This window comes from Thalassophryne amazonica, chromosome 19, assembly GCF_902500255.1.
Source record: "Thalassophryne amazonica chromosome 19, fThaAma1.1, whole genome shotgun sequence".
NCBI lineage: Eukaryota > Metazoa > Chordata > Actinopteri > Batrachoidiformes > Batrachoididae > Thalassophryne > Thalassophryne amazonica.
Window position 1 is genome coordinate 20973340 of NC_047121.1, and position 27040 is coordinate 21000379.

A 27040-nucleotide genomic window follows, 5' to 3' on the forward strand; every position below is an offset into this window, starting at 1 on the left:
TACACAATATCACCATTTCCCTCAAATATTGTTCACAAACCAGTCTAAATCTGTGATAGTGAGCACTTCTCCTTTGCTGAGATAATCCATCCCACCTCACAGGTGTGCCATATCAAGATGCTGATTAGACACCATGATTAGTGCACAGGTGTGCCTTAGACTGTCCACAATAAAAGGCCACTCTGAAAGGTGCAGTTTCATCACACAGCACAATGCCACAGATGTCGCAAGATTTGAGGGAGCATGCAATTGGCATGCTGGCAGCAGGAATGTCAACCAGAGCTGTTGCTTGTGTACTGAATGTTCATTTCTCTACCATAAGCCGTCTCCAAAGGCGTTTCAGAGAATTTGGCAGTACATCCAACCAGCCTCACAACCGCAGACCACGTGTAACCACACCAGCCCAGGACCTCCACATCCAGCATGTTCACCTCCAAGATCGTCTGAGACCAGCCACTCGGACAGCTGCTGAAACAATCGGTTTGCATAACCAAAGAATTTCTGCACAAACTGTCAGAAACCATCTCAGGGAAGCTCATCTGCATGCTCGTTGTCCTCATCGGGGTCTCGACCTGACTCCAGTTCGTCGTTGTAACCGACTTGAGTGGGCAAATGCTCACATTCGCTGGCGTTTGGCACATTGGAGAGGTGTTCTCTTCATGGATGAATCCCGGTTCATACTGTCCAGGGCAGATGGCAGATAGCGTGTGTGGCGTCGTGTTGGTGAGCGGTTTTCTGATGTCAATGTTGTGGATCGAGTGGCCCATGGTGGCGGTGGGGTTATGGTATGGGCAAGCGTCTGTTATGGACGAAGAACACAGGTGCATTTTATTGATGGCATTTTGAATGCACAGAGATACCGTGACGAGATCCTGAGGCCCATTGTTGTGCCATACATCCAAGAACATCACCTCATGTTGCAGCAGGATAATGCACGGCCCCATGTTGCAAGGATCTGTACACAATTCTTGGAAGCTGAAAATGTCCCAGTTCTTGCATGACCGGCATACTCACCGGACATGTCACCCATTGAGCATGTTTGGGATGCTCTGGACCAGCGTATACGACAGCGTGTACCAGTTCCTGCCAATATCCAGCAACTTCGCACAGCCATTGAACAGGAGTGGACCAACATTCCACAGGCCACAATTGACAACCTGATCAACTCTATGCGAAGGAGATGTGTTGCACTGCATGAGGCAAATGGTGGTCACACCAGATACTGACTGGTACCCCCCCCCCCCCCAATAAAACAAAACTGCACCTTTCAGAGTGGCCTTTTATTGTGGACAGTCTAAGGCACACCTGTGCACTAATCATGGGGTCTAATCAGCATCTTGGTATGGCACACCTGTGAGGTGGGATGGATTATCTCAGCAAAGGAGAAGTGCTCACTATCACAGATTTAGACTGGTTTGTGAACAATATTTGAGGGAAATGGTGATATTGTGTATGTGGAAAAAGTTTTAGATCTTTGAGTTCATCTCATACAAAATGGGAGCAAAACCAAAAGTGTTGCGTTTATATTTTTGTTGAGTGTATATATATATATCCCTTCCATATATTCCTTTTCTTAGATACAATCAAAATTCACTCTATTTGAAATCAAGGTAACTACACCTCTCTTTGAGCTTTGTGAGCATGAGGAAGAAAACTGTTTAAATTTCCATTTCTTAAGATTATCATGCTCTGCATGCAGTGAATGAGTTTCCTGGAGTAAGGCCATTTCTGTTTCTTTTTTTTAATTTTAGCATAATTTTACTCCTTTTGACCGGGTTCCCCAAATCATTCACATATAAGTTATGATTTTAATTGGCTGCATAATTTGTGATTATGGAGTATGTCCCCCTGTATACTGACAATAGTAAAAGCTACACCTCTGAGAACAAGAACAGAATTAAAAATGAATGTTAAAACAAAAAGTAAAAAACAAAAATGAATACCTAAATGTAAAGTTAGGATTACCAAAGAGAAGGTCAATATATTGACCAAGGGGAAGTAAAGGGCTAGTCCATCTTCTTGCTGAAGGGCGCCCTCTTCAGCCCGTAGGCCAGTTCCAGGAAAGACTGGGGAGCCCAGGCTGTGATTGGTTAACTTGACTCCATAAGCATATACATATGCCCACCCCTTATCAATAGAATGCTGTGTCAGTAAAGGAAACTGTTACTCCTCCTGCTCCTTCCACTCGTTTGCCACAGCTGCTGTTGGATTTGTTCCAGTGACAAGACAGTTTTTTTTAACAACAGAGACCGATATCCCCCTCTGCACCATGTCTTCCGTAGCCTCCTGTGCTCAATGGTACATTACTGTACTGTCACTGTAGAACACTCTCATCTTAAATGGGAACAGAGTTTGAAAACGGATGTTTTTCCCCCGGAGTGCTGCCTTTGCTGCTGCATACTCGTTTATTCTTTGTTGCACCTCCAGAGCATAATCATTATCCAAATATATCCGTTATCCTGGAAAGTCCAACCTCTTTGCCTGCCAGGCTTTCTTTAGAATATCCTCCTTTATTTGGTAGCTTGCAAACTTCACCACGAACAATCTTGGTGGGGCTCCGGCCGGGGGTTTTGCAGCCACCACGCGGTACGCTTTCTTGATGGCAAGTGTTGAGGGGGAAGAGAGGCCCAGGCCTCTAATGAGTAAAGTCTCCACAAAGTCGATTACAGACGATGAGCCTGCTTCAGCCCCCTCTGCAGCCCCATATATTCTGACATTATCCCAACATGATTGCCCCTCCATTGCTGTCAACTTGGATTAAGTCTAAGTGTGGAGTTTTGCTATCTCGATGAGCATCTCCTCCATTGACTGAATTTGCATCTCTGTGGAGTCAGTCCTCTCCTCTGCTTCGTCCAATCTCCCACTGATAGCACACATCTTCTCTCATTGCATCTAATTGCTCCTTGTTGTCTCTCCTGAAGTCCCGTATCTCGTTAAGTATTTGGTCAGACTTCAAATTATCATCTTTAGCTGTAGCATCATGCTCATCCTCCATATTCCTGCTAGCTTGCGAGCAAAGTTCTTCATCTTCTTCATCTTCCCTGGATTTTTTTTTTTGTTTTTTGGGGGGCTTTTTAGTTTTAAAGGGATTTTTAAGATTAGTAGTTGAGAGCTCGCTCTCTAGAGTGTCTTCACCTTACCCTCCAGACTGGAAGTCCGCTTCTCATTTGTTTTAATTGCATTTTAGAGGTAGTATTTACCATGTGCAACAATAGCTGTAAGAAAACTGACCACAACTGCCGTTGAAGAGTTACAGTGCAGGATTAACACAAACAGTACAGTATATTAGTAAAAGTAAACCTTGCTGGCCTTTTTTTTCCAGATGACAATGTACTGCTAATACACAGATGATTCCAAAGTTGTCATTTTGAGTGTACAATTGACCTTTATATCTCCTCCAAAGATGTCGAGGGCAGTCGCATCTCCTCCACTCTCCCTTATCTCTCTGCCTTTAACCTTCAAGTCCCTACTTCACCAGACTGTGAATTCCTCAAAACTATATTGGAGTCTGGATCTATTGGACTACTATTGGATTAACCATGGAATCGATCAGCTGGTCTCTGAACGCTGTTGACACCATTTTTCTACAAGAAGGTCAGGACCGGGGGATCCTACCTGTCCAGATGGAACGTATCCTGCGGGCTATGTCCTCGACTCCTGGGGGTCTTGGCGTGTTGCATGCTTGGCACCTTTCTCCGTTGAGGATGTCGAGGATTTATTCATTTTTGGTCTTATGGTAGCAGGGCTGGTACTTTTTGGCTTATGTGCTGCCCTGATCTACCGGAAAATTGGCAAGACGGCGGCAACAAGAACCACGGGCCCTCGCTTGTCCATCATGGTAAACGAGGTTGGCAAGGCAGTGCATTCTCAGACTGCGTTGACTCTTGAACTCAGATGCAAATTGGATGACATCTTGGAGCTGATGCATGCCTTGCAGTTGAAGCTGAAGGTTTCGGAGGCCGGTGAATATTCTTAATTCATAATTGGGAATATTCTTCACTCATAATTGGGATTTGGTTGTTCAAGTGGAACTGTTAAAAGTGTTTTTCACTGCTCAGCTACAACACTCCAGGCTTATCTAGCCTCAAGGATAAGTTGCCCACTGTTTACCTCCAGAGGAATTTATTCAGGCCTTGGTGAGATTATTCGGCTCCATTCTTATGTCAACCCACAAAGACAATAACTGACTTACACATGGACTGAAGCATGCTCCAGCTTTTCCTTTTACCTCCCTTCCTGCCCCCAGTGGCAGGCCCCCGTTCTTCCCAAGCTGGCAGGCGACGCGACTCCAGTTGCAGCTGCTACCACACACTCACATCGCCTCAATTTGGAAAACGGATTGTTTCAAGTTTAGTGCACATAAACAATGTCAAATGTATATGTGTTGTCCTAATTCTGATGTGTGCCATTATTACAGTAAACAAGTAATAATTGTGGATTAATTACTGTTTGTCTGTGGAATGTGAGTGCGGAAATCTCGTTGTTGTAATGTCAATGATAATAAAAGCTATCCATCCATCCATCCTGTGTCAACTGTTCCACTGTCTCCTTCAAGCTTTTCTTTTTTGGCAAATGAAGTAGTTGTCAAAGGTTAGGACAGCACTCAAAGGCTTGATTGCTAACAGTGATATAATATGGGATATATACAACCCCTGGCAATAATTATGGAATCACCGGCCTCGGAGGATGTTCATTCAGTTATTTAATTTTGTAGAAAAAAAGCAGATCACAGACATGACACAAAACTAAAGTTATTTCAAATGGCAACTTTCTGGCTTTAAGAAACACTATAAGAAATCAAGAAAAAAAAATTGTGGCAGCCAGTAACGGTTACTTTTTTAGACCAAGCAGAGGGAAAAAAATATGGAATCACTCAATTCTGAGGAAAAAATTATGGAATCACGAAAAACAAAAGAACGCTCCAACACATCACTAGTATTTTGTTGCACCACCTCTGGCTTTTATAACAGCTTGCAGTCTCTGAGGCATGGACTTAATGAGTGACAAACAGTACTCTTCATCAATCTGGCTCCAACTTTCTCTGATTGCTGTTGCCAGATCAGCTTTGCAGGTTGGAGCCTTGTCATGGACCATTTTCTTCAACTTCCACCAAAGATTTTCAATTTGATTAAGATTCTGACTATTTGCAGGCAATTTCATTGACCCTATGTGTCTTTTTGCAAGGAATGTTTTCACAGTTTTTGCTCTATGGCAAGATGCATTATCATCTTGAAAAATGATTTCATCATCCCCAAACATCCTTTCAATTGATGGGATAAGAAAAGTGTCCAAAATATCAACATAAACTTGTGCATTTATTGATGATGTAATGACAGCCATCTCCCCAGTGCCTTTACCTGACATGCAGCCCCATATCATCAATGACTGTGGAAATTTACATGTTCTCTTCAGGCAGTCATCTTTATAAATCTCATTGGAACAGCACCAAACAAAAGTTCCAACATCATCACCTTGCCCAATGCAGATTCGAGATTCATCACTGAATATGACTTTCATCCACAGTCCATGATTGCTTTTCCTTAGCCCATTGTAACCTTGTGTTTTTCTGTTTGTGTTAATGATGGCTTTCGTTTAGCTTTTCTGTATGTAAATCCCATTTCCTTTACGCGGTTTCTTACAGTTCAGTCACAGATGTTGACTCCAGTTTCCTCCCATTCATTCCTCATTTGTTTTGTTGTGCATTTTTGATTTTTGAGACATATTGCTTTAAGTTTTCTGTCTTGACGCTTTGATGTCTTCCTTGGTCTACCAGTATGTTTGCCTTTAACAACCTTCCCATGTTGTTTGTATTTGGTCCAGAGTTTAGACACAGCTGACTGTGAACAACCAACATCTTTTGCAACATTGCATGATGATTTACCCTCTTTTAAGAGTTTGATAATCCTCTCCTTTGTTTCAATTGACATCTCTCGTGTTGGAGCCATGATTCATGTCAGTCCACTTGGTGCAACAGCTCTCCAAGGTGTGATCACTCCTTTTTAGATGCAGACTAACGAGCAGATCTGATTTGATGCAGGTGTTAGTTTTGGGGATGAAAATTTACAGGGTGATTCCATAATTTATTCCTCAGAATTGAGTGATTCCATATTTTTTTCCCTCTGCTTGGTCTAAAAAAGTAACCGTTACTGACTGCCTCAATTTTTTTTTTCCTGATTTCTTATAGTGTTTCTTAAAGCCAGAAAGTTGCCATTTGAAATGACTTTAGTTTTGTGTCATGTCTGTGATCTGCTTTTTTTTCTACAAAATTAAACAACTGAATGAACATCCTCCGAGGCCGGTGATTCCATAATTTTTGCCAGGGGTTGTATATATATGTATATATATATATATATATATATATATATATATAATATGGCTGTAAAAAAAACAACTTCTCTTTTAACTTTGTACACAACGGCTGAGTCCCCCGCGAGAGTCAGTGAGGCTGCATTTAAAGCTCTTTTATCAGATCCTGTCCACACGTGTGGTGGTAGGAGGATCTCATGTGGCCCTCTGCACCTCACTTGGTGAACAACACATCCTATTATCGTGTTTGTATTATTTTATGTGGTTTCTTGTGTGTCCTTGAATAATAGCAACACTGCAGGCAGTAGGATGATTGCTGTTAACTGCCAATGAATTGAAGTGAGTCACAACAGCACAGCACTGCTTGAAAGCCTGCTATAGTCTAAACCAAATTAAGGCACAACAGCAAAATGCAATGTCTTGTTGCGTCTGTGCTTTACAAAACACAAAATGAAAAGATTGTTTTCAGAAAGATGTGGGTAAAAATACATCTAGGGGAAACCAACTGTTCTTTCTTTTCCTTAATATCTCAGTGTTATCATTTTGTCAACAGTGGTTTCCATCCTCCACAGAGGGCCTTTATGACTGTGTTCTCTGCTTTTCTAAGATTCAGTTTCACAACTGCTGTTTTTCCAGGAGGTTCTCTTGCAGATATTTGCACGCAACAGCAGTACTATGTAACTGTTTACATGTAAAAGATATTGTAATATTGTCCCAAACAAGTAAATGTCAAGTACTCACAGATAAGCCCAATTAACAAAGCATCCAATAACCTGAATGCTTCAGATCAGCACACTGATCTGAACATCGTGACCCAAAGTACATTTAACCAAAACTAGAAAGCGGAAATGATGTCACTCACCACCGCTTGGCAATTTGTAATTCAATTTATCAGACGCGGCTCAGCTGCTCATAAGAAGCAATGTGCAACATGCGTCAATACACAGAACTTGTTAATTGCTTGCTTATTTCACATGCATTGTGTTTGCACAGAGCAAACCTCAAATTGCAACATTGATACAGAGTATGATGTAATATACTACAGTAGTTTTGCTGGTGGATGTTCGGGCTCTGGGTTCAATTTTAGGGCTAGGTTGCCTCTCCATAATGGAGTTTTGTGCTGGAGAGAACAATCTGACCCATGCGCCTTATTCCGTACATGGAACATATGGCTACATCTATAATATTTGGTGCAAAGGCCCAGAGAGAACTGTTCAGTAAACTTTTAATACCCCTACTGCAAAACTGTAAGCCATTTGTTAAAATCTTGGTATCTTTAGATACAGAATTACATTTTGAACCCCACAATAATTTTTAACACCAAAAAATAAAAATAAAAAAAAATAAAAAAATCATAAATATTGTTAATTTCCCACATGGATTTTCCTTTCCCAGATGGATTTGGAGATGTTGGTTCATGCATAAAACAGTGCTGTGAAATGAAAATTGTGAAATCCGAGGAAAATTTGCAGGGGGTCTGGGGGGCATAGGCCCCCAGGAGCTGGGGTTTCGGGCCCCGTCGGATCCCAGAAAACAAATTAATTTTTTATCAAATGATACATTTTCAGCATCTCCTGGAACAAAAAAATCTCAAAATTAGTGCATATTTAAATGACCCTGTATTCAACCTTTCATTTGAACCATCAGTGATCATGTTGAAATAACAGAATATGACGTGGAAGTAGGACCTGGAATAATTTTCCTTTTAATTGTAAACATGAAATTCATGAAGACTGAAAAGACTGTTAAAGCATTTCAAAAAGCACAGCTAAAGCTTTGAGAATATTTTGAAAATCATGGTAAAACATCAATAACATATCTTGTATATCTGTACAGTAACACTACCTCTAACCTTAGTGACATGAAATTTGTGGTTCCACAGGGGTCCGTCTTAGCCCCCCTGCTTTTCTCCCTTTATATAGTACCCCTTGGGCACATATTGTGGCGTTTTGGGATTACTTTTCACTGCTGTGCTGATAACATCCCGATAACTGCTGGTAATCTCATTCACATAAAATCCATAAAAGATTGCCCTGCATCAGTGAGAAGGTGGATGTCTAGAAACTTCCTACTTTTAATCTCTAATAAGACTGAAATGATGGTTCTTTGTCCAGTGAGATATCGGCATCAATTTAACCAGTTAACACTTAGCCTAGGCTAGTGTGTCATACATCACACTGACAAAGTGAGGACCCATGGGCTAATTTTTGATCCTACATTGTCCTTTGACCTCCACATTAGCAATATTACAAGGACTGCTTTCTTCCACCTGCAAAATATAGTGAAGATTCGTCCCATCCTGTCTATGGCTGATGCTGAGACCCTGATCCATGCATTTATCTCTTCTAGATTGGACTACTGCAATGTTCTATTTAGGGCTCTCCAACTGGTTCAAAATGTTGCAGCCAGACTTTTGACATGAAGCAGAACGTTCGACCACATTACACCCATTTTGAGATCCTTTCACTGGCTTCCTGTCACAGTGAGATCAGATTTTAAGGTTCTGCTACTAGTCTATAATCTTGTTCACGGACTGGCACCTTCCTACCTAGCTGACTTAATTAAACCTTACATACCAGCCCGGGCTTTACGTTCTCAGGGTGCAAGACTACTTTGTGTCCCTAGGGTGAATAAGAAGTCTGTGGGTCACTAGGGCAGTCACAGTTATTACAATATTCACCAATCGCGATTATTTTTCATATTCGTGAATATTTTTCATAATCGCGATTACCGTGAATTATTTATTTTATCAACAAAGTTGCATAAACAACTCGGAATCTGATGTCATTGTGCAGCAGCAGCCGCACGCTGCCTCACTCACTCTCTTTCCTCACTCACTCTCTTTCCTCTCGTCTTGGTCGGATGGTTAGCGAGGCTCGGATAATAACATGGAGCGTGAGGAGGTTCTGGTTCCAAAGCCACGCACCGCTGTGGATGCATTTCGGTTTTGTAGGAATGGCTCGACTAGTCACGACTACGTCAACGATTGAAATCGTTAACTAATTTAGTAGTCGACGAGTCGTTTATTTTTTTGTCTTTGATTTTTCTCTCAATTCATAGTTTTAGGCAGCGAGCCGTCCTGCCGTCATTTGGACATTCAAATTTTGAATAAGACGGCGGATTAAAACAGCAGCCATCTTGTTCAAAGCCTTTTAAAATGTGAAGTTTACCAAAGGAGCTGTGTGTGTGTGTGTGTGTGTGTGTGTGTGTGTGTGTGTGTGTGTGTGTGTGTGTGTGTGTGTGTGTGTGTGTGTGTGTGTGTGTGTGTGTGTGTGTGTGTGTGTGTGTGTGTGTGTGTGTGTGCGCGCGCGGAGTCAACTCGCTTCAGACTGAGAGAGCGAGATTCTTGAACCGAGGCACGAGACGTTACGTTCTGCTGTGAACCATCACGTGAGACAGCGAGCGCGGAGCAGAGAGAGAAGATTTTAACCCGAATGAATATAAATACGATTTCTGTTAGAAAAGTATCCAACCTTTTTATTTTTTTCAAAAACTATATGGATTTGAAGCATGTGCATCAGCCAAGCTTGAACCTTCGTGCGCATGTGTAAGTTTTTTCACGCCTGTCGGTTGCGTCATTCGCCTGTGGGCAGGCTTTGAGTGAGCACTGGTCCAGCCTCCTCGTCAGATTTTCATTGTCAGGGAAATGGCTGAGCGACTGCCGCTTTGCTCCATGAAATTTTTTTCAGAAACTGTGTGAGACAGCCAGGTGGAAACCATTCGGAAAATTCAGATGGCTTTCGGTGAAGATTCTATCGATGTTACACAGATTAAGGAGGATTACAACCGGTTTAAAGACGGCACATAATGGCGGAGAGCGCACCACGCTCCGAGCGGCCATCGACAGGCTGAAACGACCAGATCATTTCCAAAGTGAAGGCTGTGTTGATCCGGGACGCCGTGTGACTATCAGAGAAATTGCAGAAAATGTGGACATCAGCACTTTTGCGGCACATTCCACTGTTACAGGAGATTTTGTAATGAAAGACGTGCGGAGGAATTCGCACGTCGGGACGGAGCCGCTCATGGTGCACAACAAAAAACACCTCCGTGTTGGAATCTCACAGGACATGTTGTGGCATGCCCAGCTGTTACACAATTTCTCTGATACTCACTCGACTGAAAAGCCACCGAAAGCTGTCTGAATCTTACGAATGGTTTCCAACACATTTTACCGCAAATGTTTCGTTTCTTCCATATAAATCAACCGTTTCTGCAGCACCGCTTTGCTTTGAACCTTGAGCAAATCGAAGCAGTGATTCGCAGATCAAAGCAGTGCTTCGATGTGGTGCTTTGTTGATTCAGTGTTTTATTTTGCTTAATCTTAGTTTTTCCCCACTAAAACCCCAAAGAGCATATGTCTGTGAGTAACATTTACCTTTTTATGTTTTATGTATCTTGTTATGGTGTTCTGAAACAGTTGATAGATGTATTTTCTAACTTAAAAATGGGACTGATGCTAATGTGTTAGCATGTCTATGGCGTTTTCAATGTTGAAGTTAGGTATTAAGCTGTTGCAGCTGTCAGCATTTGTTTTCTGTATAATAATTCATGACTCAGCGTTTGTTGTTGTAAAAGAGTAAAATGTATTACAAATTGTAATATTTTATTCATTTATTTGTATTTATATATCAATAATAATAATAATAGAAACAACAGCAATAATAGTAATAATAACTAATAATGCCACAATACAGTTTTAGAGAAATGGACAAAAATAATCTGATAAAACAAAACAAATTTAAACCAACTAACAATGAACATAAATAAATATAGAAATAACTGTTTCCTGTGAACACCTAGTGACTCTTAAACCTCCACTTCATCCCTGTTTCATTAAGTTTAATGACAATTTGTTTCGGTCAAACCACATCTAAGCTGTTTTTACACAAGAAAAAAATAAAATGCAGTAAACTGCACATTTGTGTCTTTTTTCATCAAAATATCTTATTAAATATAACATATTACACTTTCGTCAGGCCTTTAAAATACTTTTGTAGACTCTTGCTGTAATATGTTGGTTGAGATAGTTGCTGTCGGCATCTAAACCTGATGGAAATCTCTTTGTGGTGTGTCGGTGATGTATGTCTGTGCAAAATAAAACAAAACACTACTCCAGGTATGTTTTTGACGAGAATATAACATAACTTTGTTACAAGGTCAAACGTTGATGCTGTGTGACAAAGGCCTTTTAATAATAACTCACTTAAAGAAATAATGGCAAAACTCACATGTGAGTAAAAAAAAAAAACCCCAAAACGATTAATTGAAAAAATACTCGACCGATGAACTGATTTGTAAAATAATCATTAGTTGCAGCCCTAGTGTTTAGGCTGAAAATATGTCTTTCCTAAAAAATAAAAATCAAGATTTCAAAAAAGAAGAGGAAAAAGGACAGGGAAAGAAAACTAAATGAGGGAAAGCAGCTGCTAACCAAATTCTTTGAAAAGAGAGGTGAGCTTGAAAGCTAGCTATATTGAGTTGGGGAGTCTGGGGGACCAAATTGCACCATTTTTCTAGAAAATGGTGCAATTTGGTGCATTCCTGTGCATTTTAACAGACGGGAATTCACCAAATTGCACCATTGTTCTAGAAAATGGTGCAATTTGGTCCTCCAACTTTAAAAAGGGTTCTGACTCCCAGGTGTGATCTAAGGTATACATGATTTAGACCTGGTTTGACTACGCATTAGAAATTTGGTGTTTGCATTAATAAAAAAGAACATAACAGTGGGGGTGGGGGTCTTCAATATGAGTAGTACCTAGGGCCCAGAATTTGGTGCTACGCCCCTGCTTTTAGTGAAGCTTAGGGCTAGTGACCGGGGATCACCTTAGTATTTCCTGTTTTTCTTGTTGTTTGATGCTGACAAATTATACTGTATTTCTTGTCTTTCTGATGCCTGATTCTGTTTTTTTTCTCTCTGTGTAAGGTGCAGCTCCATCCAGAGATAGGTGTGGTAGTTGTACTGGAGACCCTCCTGTCCTGTGCACCAACAGCATTTCCTGTATATTTGTTTTGTGAATTGTTCTGTAATTTGTGTCTGTAGCATGGCCCAAGCAGAGGGTCACCCCTTTGAGTCTGGTCTGCTTGAGGTTTCTTCCTCAGAGGGAGTTTTTCCTTACCACTGCTGCTCTGGGGGTTAGTCAGGTTAGACCTTACTTGTGTGAAGCGCCTTGAGGCAACTCTGTTGTGATTTGGCACTGAAAATAAATCGAAAAAAAAAAACTTATAGTAAAAAAGCCACATATTTTTGTGTAAATTATAAATCCACTCAAAGCCACAGTTTCTTTTTCCCATGAAAAAGTATACATTAATAAAAATTAATTTGCATTCTTGTGCAAATTCATGTAAATCCATTCAAAGGAAAAAAGTCACATAATCTTGTCTAAAATCCTGTTTGAACACCACGTCTATTTTCCAGAGAGAGAAAAAATTCTTATCGTGTTTCCTGACGACACAGTTTGCTTTTCCCATTTCTTTTATCTTTCAGGTGTGTTCATGAAGCCAGCAACAATTCCACGGATTCTTGTACTTATCAGACTTTATCAAACAATCTTTCTCGCCATCTTCTCTTCGTCCAACATCCGTCCGTGATACAGACCTGCTGCGCAATTCTTCTTTTAAAAACTTTAGAGCTCTAAAGGTTTACGATGTCCACATGCTACGTTTAGCTTAAGCTTCACACAGGAGACACACAGTGTCACTGCAGCAACCAACCAGTCCCACTTTAAGACACCTGTCACAACAGCCAGGCTTTGAGAGGGAGTTTTCTCCTCTAAACTCTGCCGGTCCGAGGACACTGATTTGTATCTGTAACACAGATCAGTGTCCGCGGACCGCTGCGGACTTATAAAAATTGCACAATGTCGTAAAAAAAAAAACAGATTAGTTTTCATAGCCCTGATAAATTTATCAGTAGCAGGTTTGACTACTGTAATGCTCCTCATAGCCAAAATGGTTTCCTGCATATGTTAGTCGGTAAATTAAGTTTTCATCTCACAAATGAAAATAATGCTAATACCAGTATGTTTGTGAAAGGCTCACATCTGGTTCATGAATATTATTTGTCCTCCTCTCTTCTGTTACACCACTTGTCCTCGGTGGATCATGCAGTAGAGGGACCATCTACATCACCTTTTCTCCCCAAACGTGTCATCGTGATACAGCCTCAATATGGCCTCCTCCCCGGATATTGAAGCGAACCCGTTACCACTACTCCAGCTCCAGGAGGTGGACTCCAGCAAAACCGCAGACAGGCCAACCTCGCCAGGACTAGTACATGCCACCTACAGTCCTCCTGTGTGTGTTGACAGCCACACTGTCTGCATTCCCTCTCCATACACAGACAACAGCCATGAGTACAGCCACGGCCACAGACCGCTGACCTTCTACAGCCCGTCTGTGCTGAGCTATGCCAGGCAACCAGTCAGTGACAGTCCACCGTCGCTTTGCCCATCTCTCAGCCCACCAGCATTCTGGCCCTCCCACAGCCACCCCAATGTTCCGTCATTAACTTTGCGCTGCCCTCAGCCTCTGATGTACAACGAGCCCAGTTCCCACACACCCTGGCTGGAGCCCAAAGCCCACAGCATCCCCACCAACAGGTCGGTTTACTCACTGTTACATGTGTGGAACTATTACTGTCATGATACAGCTCTGGGAGCATGTGTTGGTATTCTGCTGAACCCCATACATGAGCCTATAGAACTGCCCTGGGTCTTGATTAGCAAAATCCCAGACAGACCACAAATCCTTTCCCATCTCCCAAAACTAGCCAAACTGCAAACATGTTGAATAAACCAGCTAAAATTTAAAAGTGGTTTTCACCCATAATACAAAACGTAAAAATGGAGATTCTACCAAAGATAAGTAAATAAATAACAAATGCATGATCAAGTGTTACAGTGTTGCCAGTTTAGAGGTAAATATGCTGTTTGTCAATGCCACACTGAATGGAAACAGCGCTGTTGTTGCTACAATAGCGTGACAGACACTCTAAATATCTGTCAGGCAACAGAGCATAAAACCATTATTAGATCTCTGTAAAAGTAGCATCTCCATCAGGAATGCATTGTATTCAGACATAGATCTAGTGCTTTTACTATTGCTATAATCACATGACCAAATATACTTAAATTACTGACCACGTACATGTTGTGTCGTTTGCAGTGGTGGGCACATTTCCGCTAATCAGCTAACCGCTAATTAGCTTTGTTCGCGGATTAGCTTTTCAGCTAACTATCAGCAGACCAATTAGCTTCTGCTAAATTTAGTTCCACTAACTTTCAGTCTGGTAACATGTTTTTGCTTACATAGTGAGTCAACCTTAACGATCAAAAACATTTGTAAACCCTAAAATCATACATGTTAGTTCCTTTCTGTTGCATGTTTTGCAACAGTCAGACTGCTCTGAGGAGCTGAGCTCAGCACTCCCCCAGCAGAAGGGGGTGGGCAGACTGCTGGCGGCGGCGGCGGCGGCTGCTGCGGCTACGGCTGCGGCTGCTGCTGCTGCTGCTGGAAAAAGTGCAATTTACTTTCTACATGCAACGACACAGGCGTGTGGCAGGAGACATGAAAAGCAAGGCACTTGTCACTCATGGTTTCATTTCTAAACAAAACCAATTCTGGACAGTTTATCAATATTAACGGCAACTCTGTCATTTTTACAAAGTGAAAATATTGCACATATCTTTTAAAGTAATGTGCTAATTCTGAAGGTTTGAGTGTTAACAGATACACACACCAAAAGGCATTATGGGAAATGAGTCTCCTCTCAATCACCCCCCCACCCCATCAAAATGCATAAAACACTGCCATCTACTGGATGGGAGTGTGAATAGTGTTATATTCATTGCGCTGAATCACACTTCACAAACAAAATTTTCAGTTTTGCAAATGCCTTTTTTTACAAATGAAAAAAATGACATATTTACAAATGCACATTTATTTTTAAAAACCAACAGACACATTACAGTAACTTGTGCGATTTTTTTTTTTTTTTTGATTTTTTTTTTGGGGGGGGGGGGGTTTACAAATTAATAAACCAACCAACCCATGATTGAGAGGAGACTCATTTCCCATAATGCCTCTTGGTGCGTGTGTCTAACGCTTAAACCTTCAGGGTTACCGCATTACTTTAAAAGATATGTGTAATATTTTAAATGCTCACATGGTTAATGGTGATAGATTTGTACACAACCCCACATTCACCTTACAGAGATGTGTTTAAATGAAAAAAATTCTCATTAATGCAGAAAAAAAATATTTACCTTGTCATTTTCTTACATATTTTTTATGTTGTCCTCAGTAAAATACATTTTATTTTATTACATGCTAATTTTGTTCATTTTGTTTCATTATGTTACACTGGCATCATGTTACAAATTACACATTGGTTACTAATATGGTAAATATATTAACATAGTCAACCTGTTGTTACTGTGCAGTTTGATTACATTTGTGACCAACTGTTAAATTGATAGTTATAATGACCCAGCAGAAATGAATGCTGTGAGAATTTCAGTATATCATTTGTTTTTCAGCTGGTCATTTTTATGGTGCAGTGTCTTAGTTGACTGAAATGTTAGTGTGAGGACATTTTCTGCACCACAGTACCCATTTGAAGAACAATGACAGGTGAATGACTGGCGTAAAGCCTAAAATGTCAAGTTGTTCCTTTCACTGAGTCAGAGTTGCCTCTCGCAGCTCGATCATCAGCTGTAACAAGCTGCTGGGGAAGAGACCTGATGAGGATGTGGAAGGAGTAAACTCCTCTTTATGCTCATCTGCGGTGGCAAAAGCCGACATGCACTTCTGCGCCGTGTGCCACGACTACGCCTCTGGGTACCACTATGGCGTGTGGTCCTGTGAGGGCTGCAAGGCTTTTTTCAAGAGGAGCATCCAAGGTACGAACACAGCATGACAGCTCATCGTATATCACTCGATCCACATCTGCTTTTCTTTTTCCTTTGTCCTCAAGATAATTTTCAGTCTTTTATTTCCTCTCTCTGTTAGGACACAATGATTACATCTGTCCTGCCACTAACCAGTGCACTATAGATAAGAACCGGCGTAAAAGCTGCCAGGCCTGCCGATTGCGCAAATGCTATGAAGTGGGCATGATGAAATGTGGTAGGTACCCTTTTTTTTTGAGCAACGGCCCTTGGTACAGGATAGGTCAGAACTGAAACAGTGAAACAGGAACAGTGACTTCACTTATAGTAATGGAGTGCATTTTTGCTGTGGCCCTACAACCAGGTGTGAGGCGTGAACGCTGCAGCTATCGAGGAGGAAGACACCGTCGTGGTGGACTTCAGCCTCGAGATCACACAGGGGGCAGAGGATTGGTTAAAGTGGGACTGGGATCACGGACCCAGCAGTATCTCCACCTGGAACCACCTTTTAACTCACTAGCTCCACTCCCCAGACCTAACCAAATGCACCATTCGACCATGAGTCCAGAGGAGTTCATTTCACGCATCATGGATGCGGAACCTCCAGAGATCTACTTGATGGAGGACCTTAAGAAGCCATTTACTGAAGCCAGCATGATGATGTCCCTCACCAACCTGGCTGACAAGGAGCTGGTTCTGATGATCAGCTGGGCCAAAAAGATCCCCGGTAAGCTCAACAGTGCTGAGGTGTTTTGTGTAAACATTTGGCATTCTCTTGTGTGCACGTCAAGGTAAAAGATTAAATCTGGTTTTAACGCCTTTATCTTCTAATCTGACTAGTTTGAGCTGTCATACTACAAGTCACTATTGAACTAAAGGGATATTTCCTCAACTTTTCTCTTCACTCACATATTTTAACCCCTTCTAAGCCTGTATATCCCATTAGTCGGAAATTTCACTTTTTATTTGTGTGACACAAAAGACTCCAAGCTGTCATTGATGTTAAAGGGAACAACACACCGTATTAAGAACAGGGGACTGTAAAATTATGATCAGGCTCATTTGGGTAGTTTCTATTGTCATTATGATTTAAAAAGAGTGAACACAGTTGTTTGACAATAAATGGCTTCACACAACCACTAACCATGAGTGGTTAAAAAAAATATATTTTTTTGTTATCATTCATATTCTCTGAAAAATGGCCAAAATGCCAAAAATTCTCCCAGGGCATGTAAACCTTTGAGTGCAACCACATATAATGTATCCTATTGATTTCTGTGGTATTTATGTGTATACTTTGGGGAAAGAGAGACCACTCTGTTGCATTAACTTGCTTACGGAGGGAACATGGAGAACAGCTGAGCCTTGTCCTCTAGTTTATTTAGGTTTTGATAACAACTGGAGGTCTGGGTCTCTACTGTACATGGAGTCAAATGAAAGTGAGGATTCTACATACGGCCTTGCTGAGTAAAAGTTCCTCCTCAAGGTTAAGGTTCAGGAACATACTGGCCTCATGAGCTCACCACAGAGGATTTTAGGTCAGTGGATGCAGCTTTGGCCCCATCAACTGTGTGTGAAATTCACATTGGGCGAAAACAGAGTGTTCTGAAGCTAAATCAAATTAAGGAATCACTTGAACCCATTCATCTTTCATGTCAATGGTGTCTGATCTGTCATGAGTGATGATTGTATAAGTAAATGAGAAGATCATTGATTCAATCTTGGAGAAAAGAATGTACTCATTGACTTTATGTATTTCAAATGTATGTGGCTCTATCTTGAAGACTACAGCATACGGTCTAAAGCGCATTGTGCAAGGGCTTGGTGAGGCTTTCCTGATCCACTTTACCATTTAGACAGTGTGTAATCTGACCACAAAGTAGTTTTTTTTTTTTTTTGTCTCTTATTGATGTGTGAGTCTTGGGAGTAACGAATTAAACCAGTCAGAGTGCCATCTGTCGTGATGACAGATGAGAGCCGCCTGCATTGCACTGACATGGCTATTTGGATGGTGGACCCAAGTGACAGGTTTTTGGTCAATAAATGAATCTGCATGCATGGTATCAAAGTGCTCGAGCGGCTCATTTTACAGGAACATCGAGCAAAGCTCCCCAAAGTGAAGCAACACATCATCCTTTGTCCAGCTGACCCAACGACAGCCCCCTCTACATCACTTGGACTATCCAGTGGCCAGCCCCATCTTTGTGTTCCCCAACTGTGAGCCCAGGGAGTATAAAAGTAGAAGAAGTAAATCCTATCCAGACCCCGAGGCCCACTGGTGCTGCTGCTTATCCCCACAGTCTCTATGACTCCCTCCTGGATGGGACACCAGTCCTATGCAGGTTACTTCCCCTGCCAAGGCCATTCCATATACAGCTGGTGGACTTGGACGGTGTTGTTGAAGTGTTTTGTCCAGGCACAAGGACAGGTAGCACTCCTTATTGACTGAACTGTCTGTTCTATGAGGAAGAAATTCAGCATGTTTTAAAAAAAGGAAGAAAATCATCAGCTACGATAAAGTTTAATTGGAACGATGGTGGTCACTGATGCGCACTGTTGTATGTACAAGGAATATTGCATCATACAGGTCAAGTTTGCCAGCATTTGCTGGTACTGTGCTTCACTACATCCATGACACCACAGAACCATCTTGGGTCCTGGATAGCAACCACTCAGGCAGACAGCTGGTCCATCCCCACATCTGTAAAATAACCATGTATCTATTACAGCCAGCTGAAAGGTGCACATCCACTTGACCTTCTGCAGCCACTGTAGTCCTCAACACTGAGAAAAACTTTGATTTTAGCCCACGTTCTTGTTGGTCAATCAGTTGTTCTACTGCCTCAAAATAACAATGCACCAACACTGCTCTTGACCACACCTCATTTTTAATGGACACTCTACTAGTTACAGTAAATGACATGGGCACTGGGCATGAAAATAACAACTGCATTGGTTGGAAAGTAGCAACGACTTGCACTGTGTTGTGCGCTGCTTTGCACCAGGTGTTTTCTCTCCTATGTGCATGTGCTTTTTCATGCCCATCTTAGATATTCTCCTCTACTCTCATCTCTTCTGTTCTCATTTCTTTTCCTTTTAGCATCTCTTGTTCGCTCATCTTTTGTTCGGCTCAGCAGGTAGATTCCCAGAATAAGTGTTAATATGAGGATATCATAATGGCTCCCATTTTTTTTTTATTTTGGAAAAAAAGGCCATTTTCCCAGATTTTTTAAAGTTGTTATTCAGATAAATGTGGACATGAGTGTCCATTTTCTGCATTATAAAAAACAAATGAAAGCCTGGACAGGTGTGACCCTGAACTGGAGTAAGTGGGTATAAGAAAAAGTGTGTGTGTATTATACTTGTATATATGCCTGAGTGGATCCTTGTCTTTTGATTGGTGCTTTGTATGTCATGTGACGTGGATTATTCATCCTATTTGTGTTGTGTTGCATTTAGCGTGCAAATTTGGTTCCATATGTTTTGTACCATTGCACGCTGCGACCACCGCCCACTCACACTGGGCACACACACTAGTGGGGGTGGTATTTAGCTAAACATGGCAGAGGTTGTTTTGCTGATGATGATTTGAAGGAGCTAATTGGTGGTTCTAATTCTTCTAACACACACACAAACACACACAAAAACAAATCCACTACACTGTAATAGTGGAGCAGATAAGTTTGATTTTTGGTGAGAATTGTTCACTTGGTGATACAAATATCAGATTTGGCATGAATGTTCTTCATAAATCAGTGTTTGAGGAAAAAACTGTGGGCCACTTGAAAATCCAATATGGCGGCCAGGTAGGGGTCAAAGAAGAATTACACAGGGGTCAAAATTTAAAAATGCTCCAATCATATTGAAAAGTATAACACATTATTTGTCGGATCAAAAAGTTTGGATTATCTATTACTAAATGTTATGGAGTTATGGGGTAAAAACAGCAAGAATGGTGACAAAGGTCAGTTTCAGTTTGTACAGGGGTCAAAAGTTAAAGTTGCTCCAATCTTTGTAAAATGTGATGCAAATTATTGGTTGAGTTGATAGGGGTTTAAAAAGGAATAGTTTGCACCATGTGTCATGCTCAGTTGTCACATTACAGGGTAACATATGTCACATGCCAAAGAATCCAATGTACATCGACATTGTTTGACATGTACTTTGCAAACCAAGCATTCAACACAGTCAAAACTATTACATGTATTAATCTTATTAGTTCAACCAATAATTTGCACCACCTTTTACCAAAATTGGAGCAAGTTTAACTTTTGACTTCTGTACAAACTGAAATTGACCTTTGTCACCATTCTTGCTGTTTTACCCCATAACCCCATAACAGGGCAGCACAGTGACTTAGTGGTTAGCACTGTTACTTCACAGCGAGAAGGTCGTGGGTTCAATTCCCGTGGCCTTTCTGTGTGGAGTTTGCATGTTCATGTTTGCATCTTCCGAATGGTTTCCACCTGGCTGTCTCTCACAGTTTCTGCAAAAATTTGATTCAGCGCTGCTCCAATCACTCAGCCATTTCCCTGACAATGAAAATCTGATGAGGGGGGTGGACCAGTGCTCACTCAAAGCCTGCCCACAGGCGAATGATGCAACCGAAAGGCGTGAAAAAATTCACGCAAGCGCACAAAGGTTCAAGCTTGGCTGATGCAAGCTCACTTGATTCAAATCCATATAGTGTTTTAAAAAATAAAAAGGTCGGATAGTTTTCTAACAGACCTTGTATGTTAAGGTTCTGCTGCTAACCTATAAAATTGTTCACAGACTGTCACCTCCCTACTTAGCTAACCTAATTAAACCCTACATACCGGCCCGGGCTCTGCAGTCTCAGGGTGCAGGACTACTTTGTGTCCCTACGATGAATAAAAAGTCTGCGGGTCATAGAGCTTTCTCTTATTGTGCCCCTGTTCTGTGGAATGATCTCCCTGCATGAATAAAACAGTCTGTGGAGACTTTCAAGTCCAGACGTTTTCTGTTAGGAGGCAAGCTGAGGTAAACAGTTTCTTCCCATTTTTGCACTTTTTTGGATCGTGAGTGATCGTAATAGAATGGCACCCTGTGGAATAGGGGTGTTAGAACCATTTTTTTTTTTCAGTCAAACATGGGGATGGTTATCCAAAACAGGAGAAAGCCATGACATCTACCCAGGTGGTGTGAGGTTCCAAATGCCCCAGTCAATGTCAGCATTATACAGCATAACTATACAATGAAAGTGAATTGAGAAGAACCACAAACTAAAAGTAAACACTCATGGAAAGTAGAAAACTGCATTTGACTCCTTAACATTTTTACCTCACGTCAGTTTGGTGGGGGCTGTCCTTTGGTGCCCTCTGACAGATTAGCACTAATCTGTCAACCCACCAAAAATCTTTTCAGTTGCATTTGGCACACTGAACATTTCAAGAGGATGATGGGTGCCACAGTTTACCACTGATTGCTTGATAGTGTGTTTGGATTGCGACTCTAGTAGATATAAATTTCTCAGTGGCAGAGTGTTCAGTGTAAGAGCTACACGATTTAAGTTCTGCTGTGTGATCGTGTGATGTGATGTCTAATGCTTCTGTCTGTTCTGCCTCTCAGGCTTTGTGGAGCTGAGCCTTTCCGATCAGATCCACTTGCTAAAATGCTGCTGGCTGGAGATCCTCATGTTGGGCCTGATGTGGAGGTCTGTGGATCATCCTGGAAAACTCATCTTTTCTCCAGACTTCAAGCTCAACAGGTCATCAATAACCTCTGACCCCCCTGTTCTCTTCAAATGTTTCATTTGCTTGCTTTGCTGGTTAGTTATTGTCTTCTAATTAAGAAATGGCAGTCTCTAACAAAGTCACAAACACCGGGTGCGCTTGTAGTGTCCAAGCAGTCCACAAATCTCTGCTGCTGTGTGGCCATGGTGTCGGGACAGAGCAACCGCAGTAATAAATACTGACATTGTTGGCATCACTATCTGCACCATTTCAACTCAGAATATTGATTTTTGTTGCCAGATAAGGCTGAAAAGATCACATGAAGAAGTTATAAAAAGTCATTATAACTGAAAGCAGTGTACACATTTGTTCTGTGGCTCTAAAGGTTCTTTTTTTTACTTGAAGTTGCTCATCGGCCAGTTTGCAGCTCTAATATCACAAACCCATTTTCTTGTGGGACAGGCCTTTGGCAAAGCCTTTGTCTTCTACTCCTACATGTTCTGGCTTCTTAGCTTTTGCTGGCAGACAGTATTTTCTCATCAGCCTGCAAAGAGTTTTTGTGTGTGTCCTTGTCCACCTGTCTTTGTGAGGGCAGCTTTGAGTTTTGTACTATGTGAGGGCGTGAGGTCAGTCTTACTTTTGCACTAACCTTTTAGGTTAGAATGGTGTTCAGGTTGAGGGAGAATGTTGTCGCTGGGGATGGCTTTATGTGATTGAGAATCCTCTCACAGCAACATAAGCTAGCGTGATGCTTTCTGTTACTTTACTTACTTTGTCAGCTTTGCTCACAGGAATTGGTGAGTTTTTCATATACACACAGTCTCATCTAAAATTACTGGAACAACAAGGCCGATTGATTTTGTTTTTGCTTCACACTGAAGACGTTTGGGTTTGAGATCAGAAGTTGAATATGAAAAGAAGATTTAGAATTTTATTTCCATGTACTTCTACAACCCAAAATCGGAAACATTTGGGACAATATGGAAAATGCAAATTTTAAAAAATGAAAGGCAGCAGAGGATTGATGCATACCCTACACCCAACCTATATTGAACCTAGACTTACTTTTAAAGTTTACAGTGTATCGAGATCTACCATGAAGCCATACTGAAAGCCATAGTGTACCCACAATTTATTCTGCGCCAATATAATAACACATTTTTCTGGCACAAAGAAAGTTTTAACAGTAATAATACATTATTGAATTAAATGTGCGTGGTGCAAAGAATAAAAAAGTTGACCTAGGACAATGCCTAATTCAAGTGGGAAAAGTTGTTCCCTACCTTGGTGGGACTTCTGGCACTGAGAGGAGGAAGCTAGTCTCTCATAGTCCGGACGGGAGTGCCAGCTGTAAGTAGGCCGCAAGGTAGTCATCAGTCATGGCGGATCTGTATTTTGACTTGATGATTTTCATGTGTGAAAAGGCAGACTCAAGCAAATATGTTGATCCAAAAACTCAAGTCAAATTCTGTGCAGTTTGTCTGAGGTTGGGGTAGATTCCAGAATTACACATTCGTCAGGTGTTGCTCTGGATTTGAGGTTAATGTCATTCTTCAGTGTGAGGATCTCATTCTCAATAGCACAGCTATCCAGGTTGAAGAGTGATGCCACTTTGGATGTTATAGAATCCACATCTATATTTTCTCCAAAAGGAAAATGGAGAAACCTGACAACGGGCTCAATGGATGCAAAGTCAGTAAAGCGCCTGTGAAATTCTGGCAAAATGCTCTGCAGTTGATCATCATAGCATGCACTCTCAAGCCCCGAACATTCTTTGACCTGACACTTAAGATCTGTGTCCATGTGTGGAAAGTTCCGTAGATCACATTGTTGCAACCTGCTTGATAGCAAGTGTAAATTGCTTTTAAATGTGTTCACGGAGCTGATCATGTTGATGATGTGTTTGTCCTCACCCTGCAGCTCTAGATTCAAGTTATTGAGCTTGTCAGTCAAATCGGTAAGAATGGCTAAATGCAAGAGCCACTGACTGTCTCCTAGCTGTGCATATTAAGCATGGTTTGAACGTTTCAGAAATTCTTTAATTTCAGCAAACAATTTAACCTTGGTTGAGCCATCAAGCATCTGTGTGCAGCAGTAGATCTGTGTTTTCTGCACCTGCCTCCTCCAGCTGTGCACGGAATAATCACCTCTGCAGACTCCTGGCCCGAACAGAACACACAGTCTTGATAGCCACGTCCATCACATCTTCCATATTTAAAATCTTCCTGTACAACCCTTGCTGGTGAATTATACAATGATGAATCAGGAAATATGTGAAAATTTCACACTGTTTGCACAATCCGATGAACCCAGCAGTATGTCCAATCATCACTGAAACCCCATCGATTTTAACAGAGATGAGTTTGAAGAGGGGCATATTCCATAAAAACCTGAAAAATATCTGTTCCTCTTGTGTGCTCTTCCAAAGGCAAAATGGTCAACAGCTCTTCTATGACAGTCATGTTGTCAAAAACCATTGTAACAAAAACACATAGCTGAGCCACATCTACAGCATCAGTGGACTCATCGAATTGGACAGAAAAGCACTCACATGTGTCAGTATCATTCCTCAATTGCCGTTCAACATCCTCTGCCATTCCCTCGCACCACCATGTAACAGAATTTCTTGATAGCTGTACATCCCGAATAGCAGACACAATCTCCTTTCGATTTTTTAAATGGTCAAAGAGCACATCTTCGGCTTCCATGAACGCTTCTTTCACAATCTCACCATCCTTGAAGGATTTATTTCCTCTTGCAACAACATGACTGACACGATAAGAAGCTATGGTTGCAGCCTAACTCGTGGTATTGGGCATAGTAAAAATGGACTGTTGTGCTGCTAGCTAACTCAACTCAAACTTTATTTCTCAAGCATATTTAAAATGACAGCCATCGACCAAAGTGCTGTAAAACAGTGGGCATCAGGTCACCAGTCTATCACAGTGCCACACTTAGGCTTTGTCCAATATGAACTTTTTCTTTGTCGTTTTCAAATAACTGTTTCAAGATTTATCTTTGTCCACACGAAAAATGCTCAAAATGACTGAAAAGGCTGTAGTACATATGCCAGGCCTGTATGTGGTGCTGTTATACTTCCATAGAAAACATATAGATGTGTGTAAGAGCTAATCATTGTCACTGCAAAAACTAAGTTTGCACTACAAGGCAGCACAGCAATAATAATAATAATAATAATAATGATAATAATTTATTTTTATTCAGGATGGTCCACATTAATACAGAGTTGCGGTATAACATCTTTTTCTGTTCAGTAAAGTCCACACATGACCATTCATACACTTATACTGTTTCAAATATTAAAACAATTCACACACTGACTAAATCTAAAGTCTTAATGTGACCTTTTGTGTCATTTCAACTGGATTCATCATCACAGACTAATCAAAGCTGTTATCCACATAAGATGCCCTTGTTTGGGAAGACGATGTCTGAGATCATGTCCAAACTCTTTTCACTCTGGTTATGTGTCAGTGGACGATCGACTGTTGTTGCAGTGAAAAACACCACAGTCATTGCGCGCCTGTCAGGCAGTCACAGGGCTGCTCTGTGAGGTGTTTTTGTATAGCCTTTGTGGTATTTGTGCATCTTGGTAACTCTTCTACGGAAATCACGTGCAGCTTCATTCTTCACAATTGTTAGAGGATACAGAGACGACCTTGTAAGGTCCTGGTGGGAGCTGCACGCCTCTTTGGCGTTACGCAGCATTAAATACAATATGACCATGCAAGGGCTGCTAGGCAGACCCCTTTACACAAGGGTAAAGGGGGTTTAAAGAAAGTAGCAGAGCTTTCAAATTTAATAAAAACCTTATTACTTTATATTTCAATTAATGAATTCCCAAAGACAAAAAAAAACAGTGAAGTGAGTAACGGATCTTATATATTTCCCCTGCTGTCAGGGGTGGTACAAAGGTTAAAACAGTGCAGTGCCAGCTAAGTAATATTAAAAAGTGGTCAAGTACACCACAGCTGCAACTTAAATTACAGAGCAGAGGATATACCCATGACAAGGACTTGTACTTGTAATGGGATATTATATATTACCCAATAAATAGACAAACCAGACCTTGAACCACTAAAACTATCAGGAAGACTGGCCACAGATAATTTAACTGATCCTTCTGGTCTGCTGCCTGAGTTTGTTGCCAAAATGCTTAATCTCAAACGGGTCCAGTCTACACTGACCTTCAGCTTTGCCCACATGAAAGTTGTTTTTTTTTTTCTCAAGCCTTTGCTTCACCTTTTGTATTCACTGTAAACACAGTGTAATGAGGGTTTGGATTGCTTGATGACCCAAAGTTAACTGGTTACTGCAATTTGTCAGCACTGGCCTTTACAGAAATTGCAGACTGCTTTTGCACAAATTCACTCTCATGACTTAGTTTTTCCTTGTTTGCAGAGAGATGAATGAGAGTGATCAGTAACATCCACCATGAAAGTGTACGGCACACATCATACAACAGTCACATGAATGTGCAACAATACACAACCACAGAGCCAAACCTATTTTTTTTTTTTTTTTTTAAAGCTTGATTATAAAAAAAGAAACAAAATGGATCATTTCAGGATAAACTCAGTCTACCACAACCTGAAAGTTTTGTTCTGCATTTGTACTGAGTTAAGCCTCTCTTGCACACATTTTACTCCACATAGACTGAATCTGTAAATTGAGGACTTTTTGAGGACAAATTGAGGACACACACGCACACACCATGTAGTAGTTCACTTTCGTTCACCATGCGATTCAGTTTATGCATTTGTGTGTTAATGCGTTAGAATGTACAGAACAAAGTGAAATATTTTGCGGCATTTCAGAAAGTGAAAACTTCATACTATATTTGAGACTTTTTACAAATAAACTAAAATGTTTCAAGCTTTATATTAATTTTGGCATTTGCTGCCTACAGCTTAAAAAACAGGAAAAATGTATCTTAGAATATCAGAATGTTTTTAAAGATCAATTTAAAAAGCATTTATACAGTAAATCTCACATATAATGGATTCAGGTGGACCAGCAAATTGTGTCCGTTAAAACTAAAATTGTTTCTAAATGTTGAAAAATCTAAAATAATGCTCTTTTCAAATTCAGTGGTTTCTTCGGAGGACATAATTATTAAAACTGCAC

At 41.0% G+C, this 27040-nt stretch overlaps 1 protein-coding gene across 1 annotated transcript in view; it reads left to right on the forward strand.

Moving 5' to 3' along the window:
• esr2b (estrogen receptor 2b) overlaps positions 1–27040 on the forward strand; it is a 137259-nt gene that overhangs the window by 86329 nt on the left and 23890 nt on the right. Inside the window, exons 2-6 of the mRNA XM_034195035.1 lie at positions 13395–13910; positions 16012–16211; positions 16321–16437; positions 16564–16926; positions 21789–21927. Coding sequence (XP_034050926.1) covers positions 13480–13910; positions 16012–16211; positions 16321–16437; positions 16564–16926; positions 21789–21927 — 1250 coding nt within the window. The 5' untranslated portion in view covers positions 13395–13479. The remainder of the gene's footprint in view (positions 1–13394; positions 13911–16011; positions 16212–16320; positions 16438–16563; positions 16927–21788; positions 21928–27040) is intronic.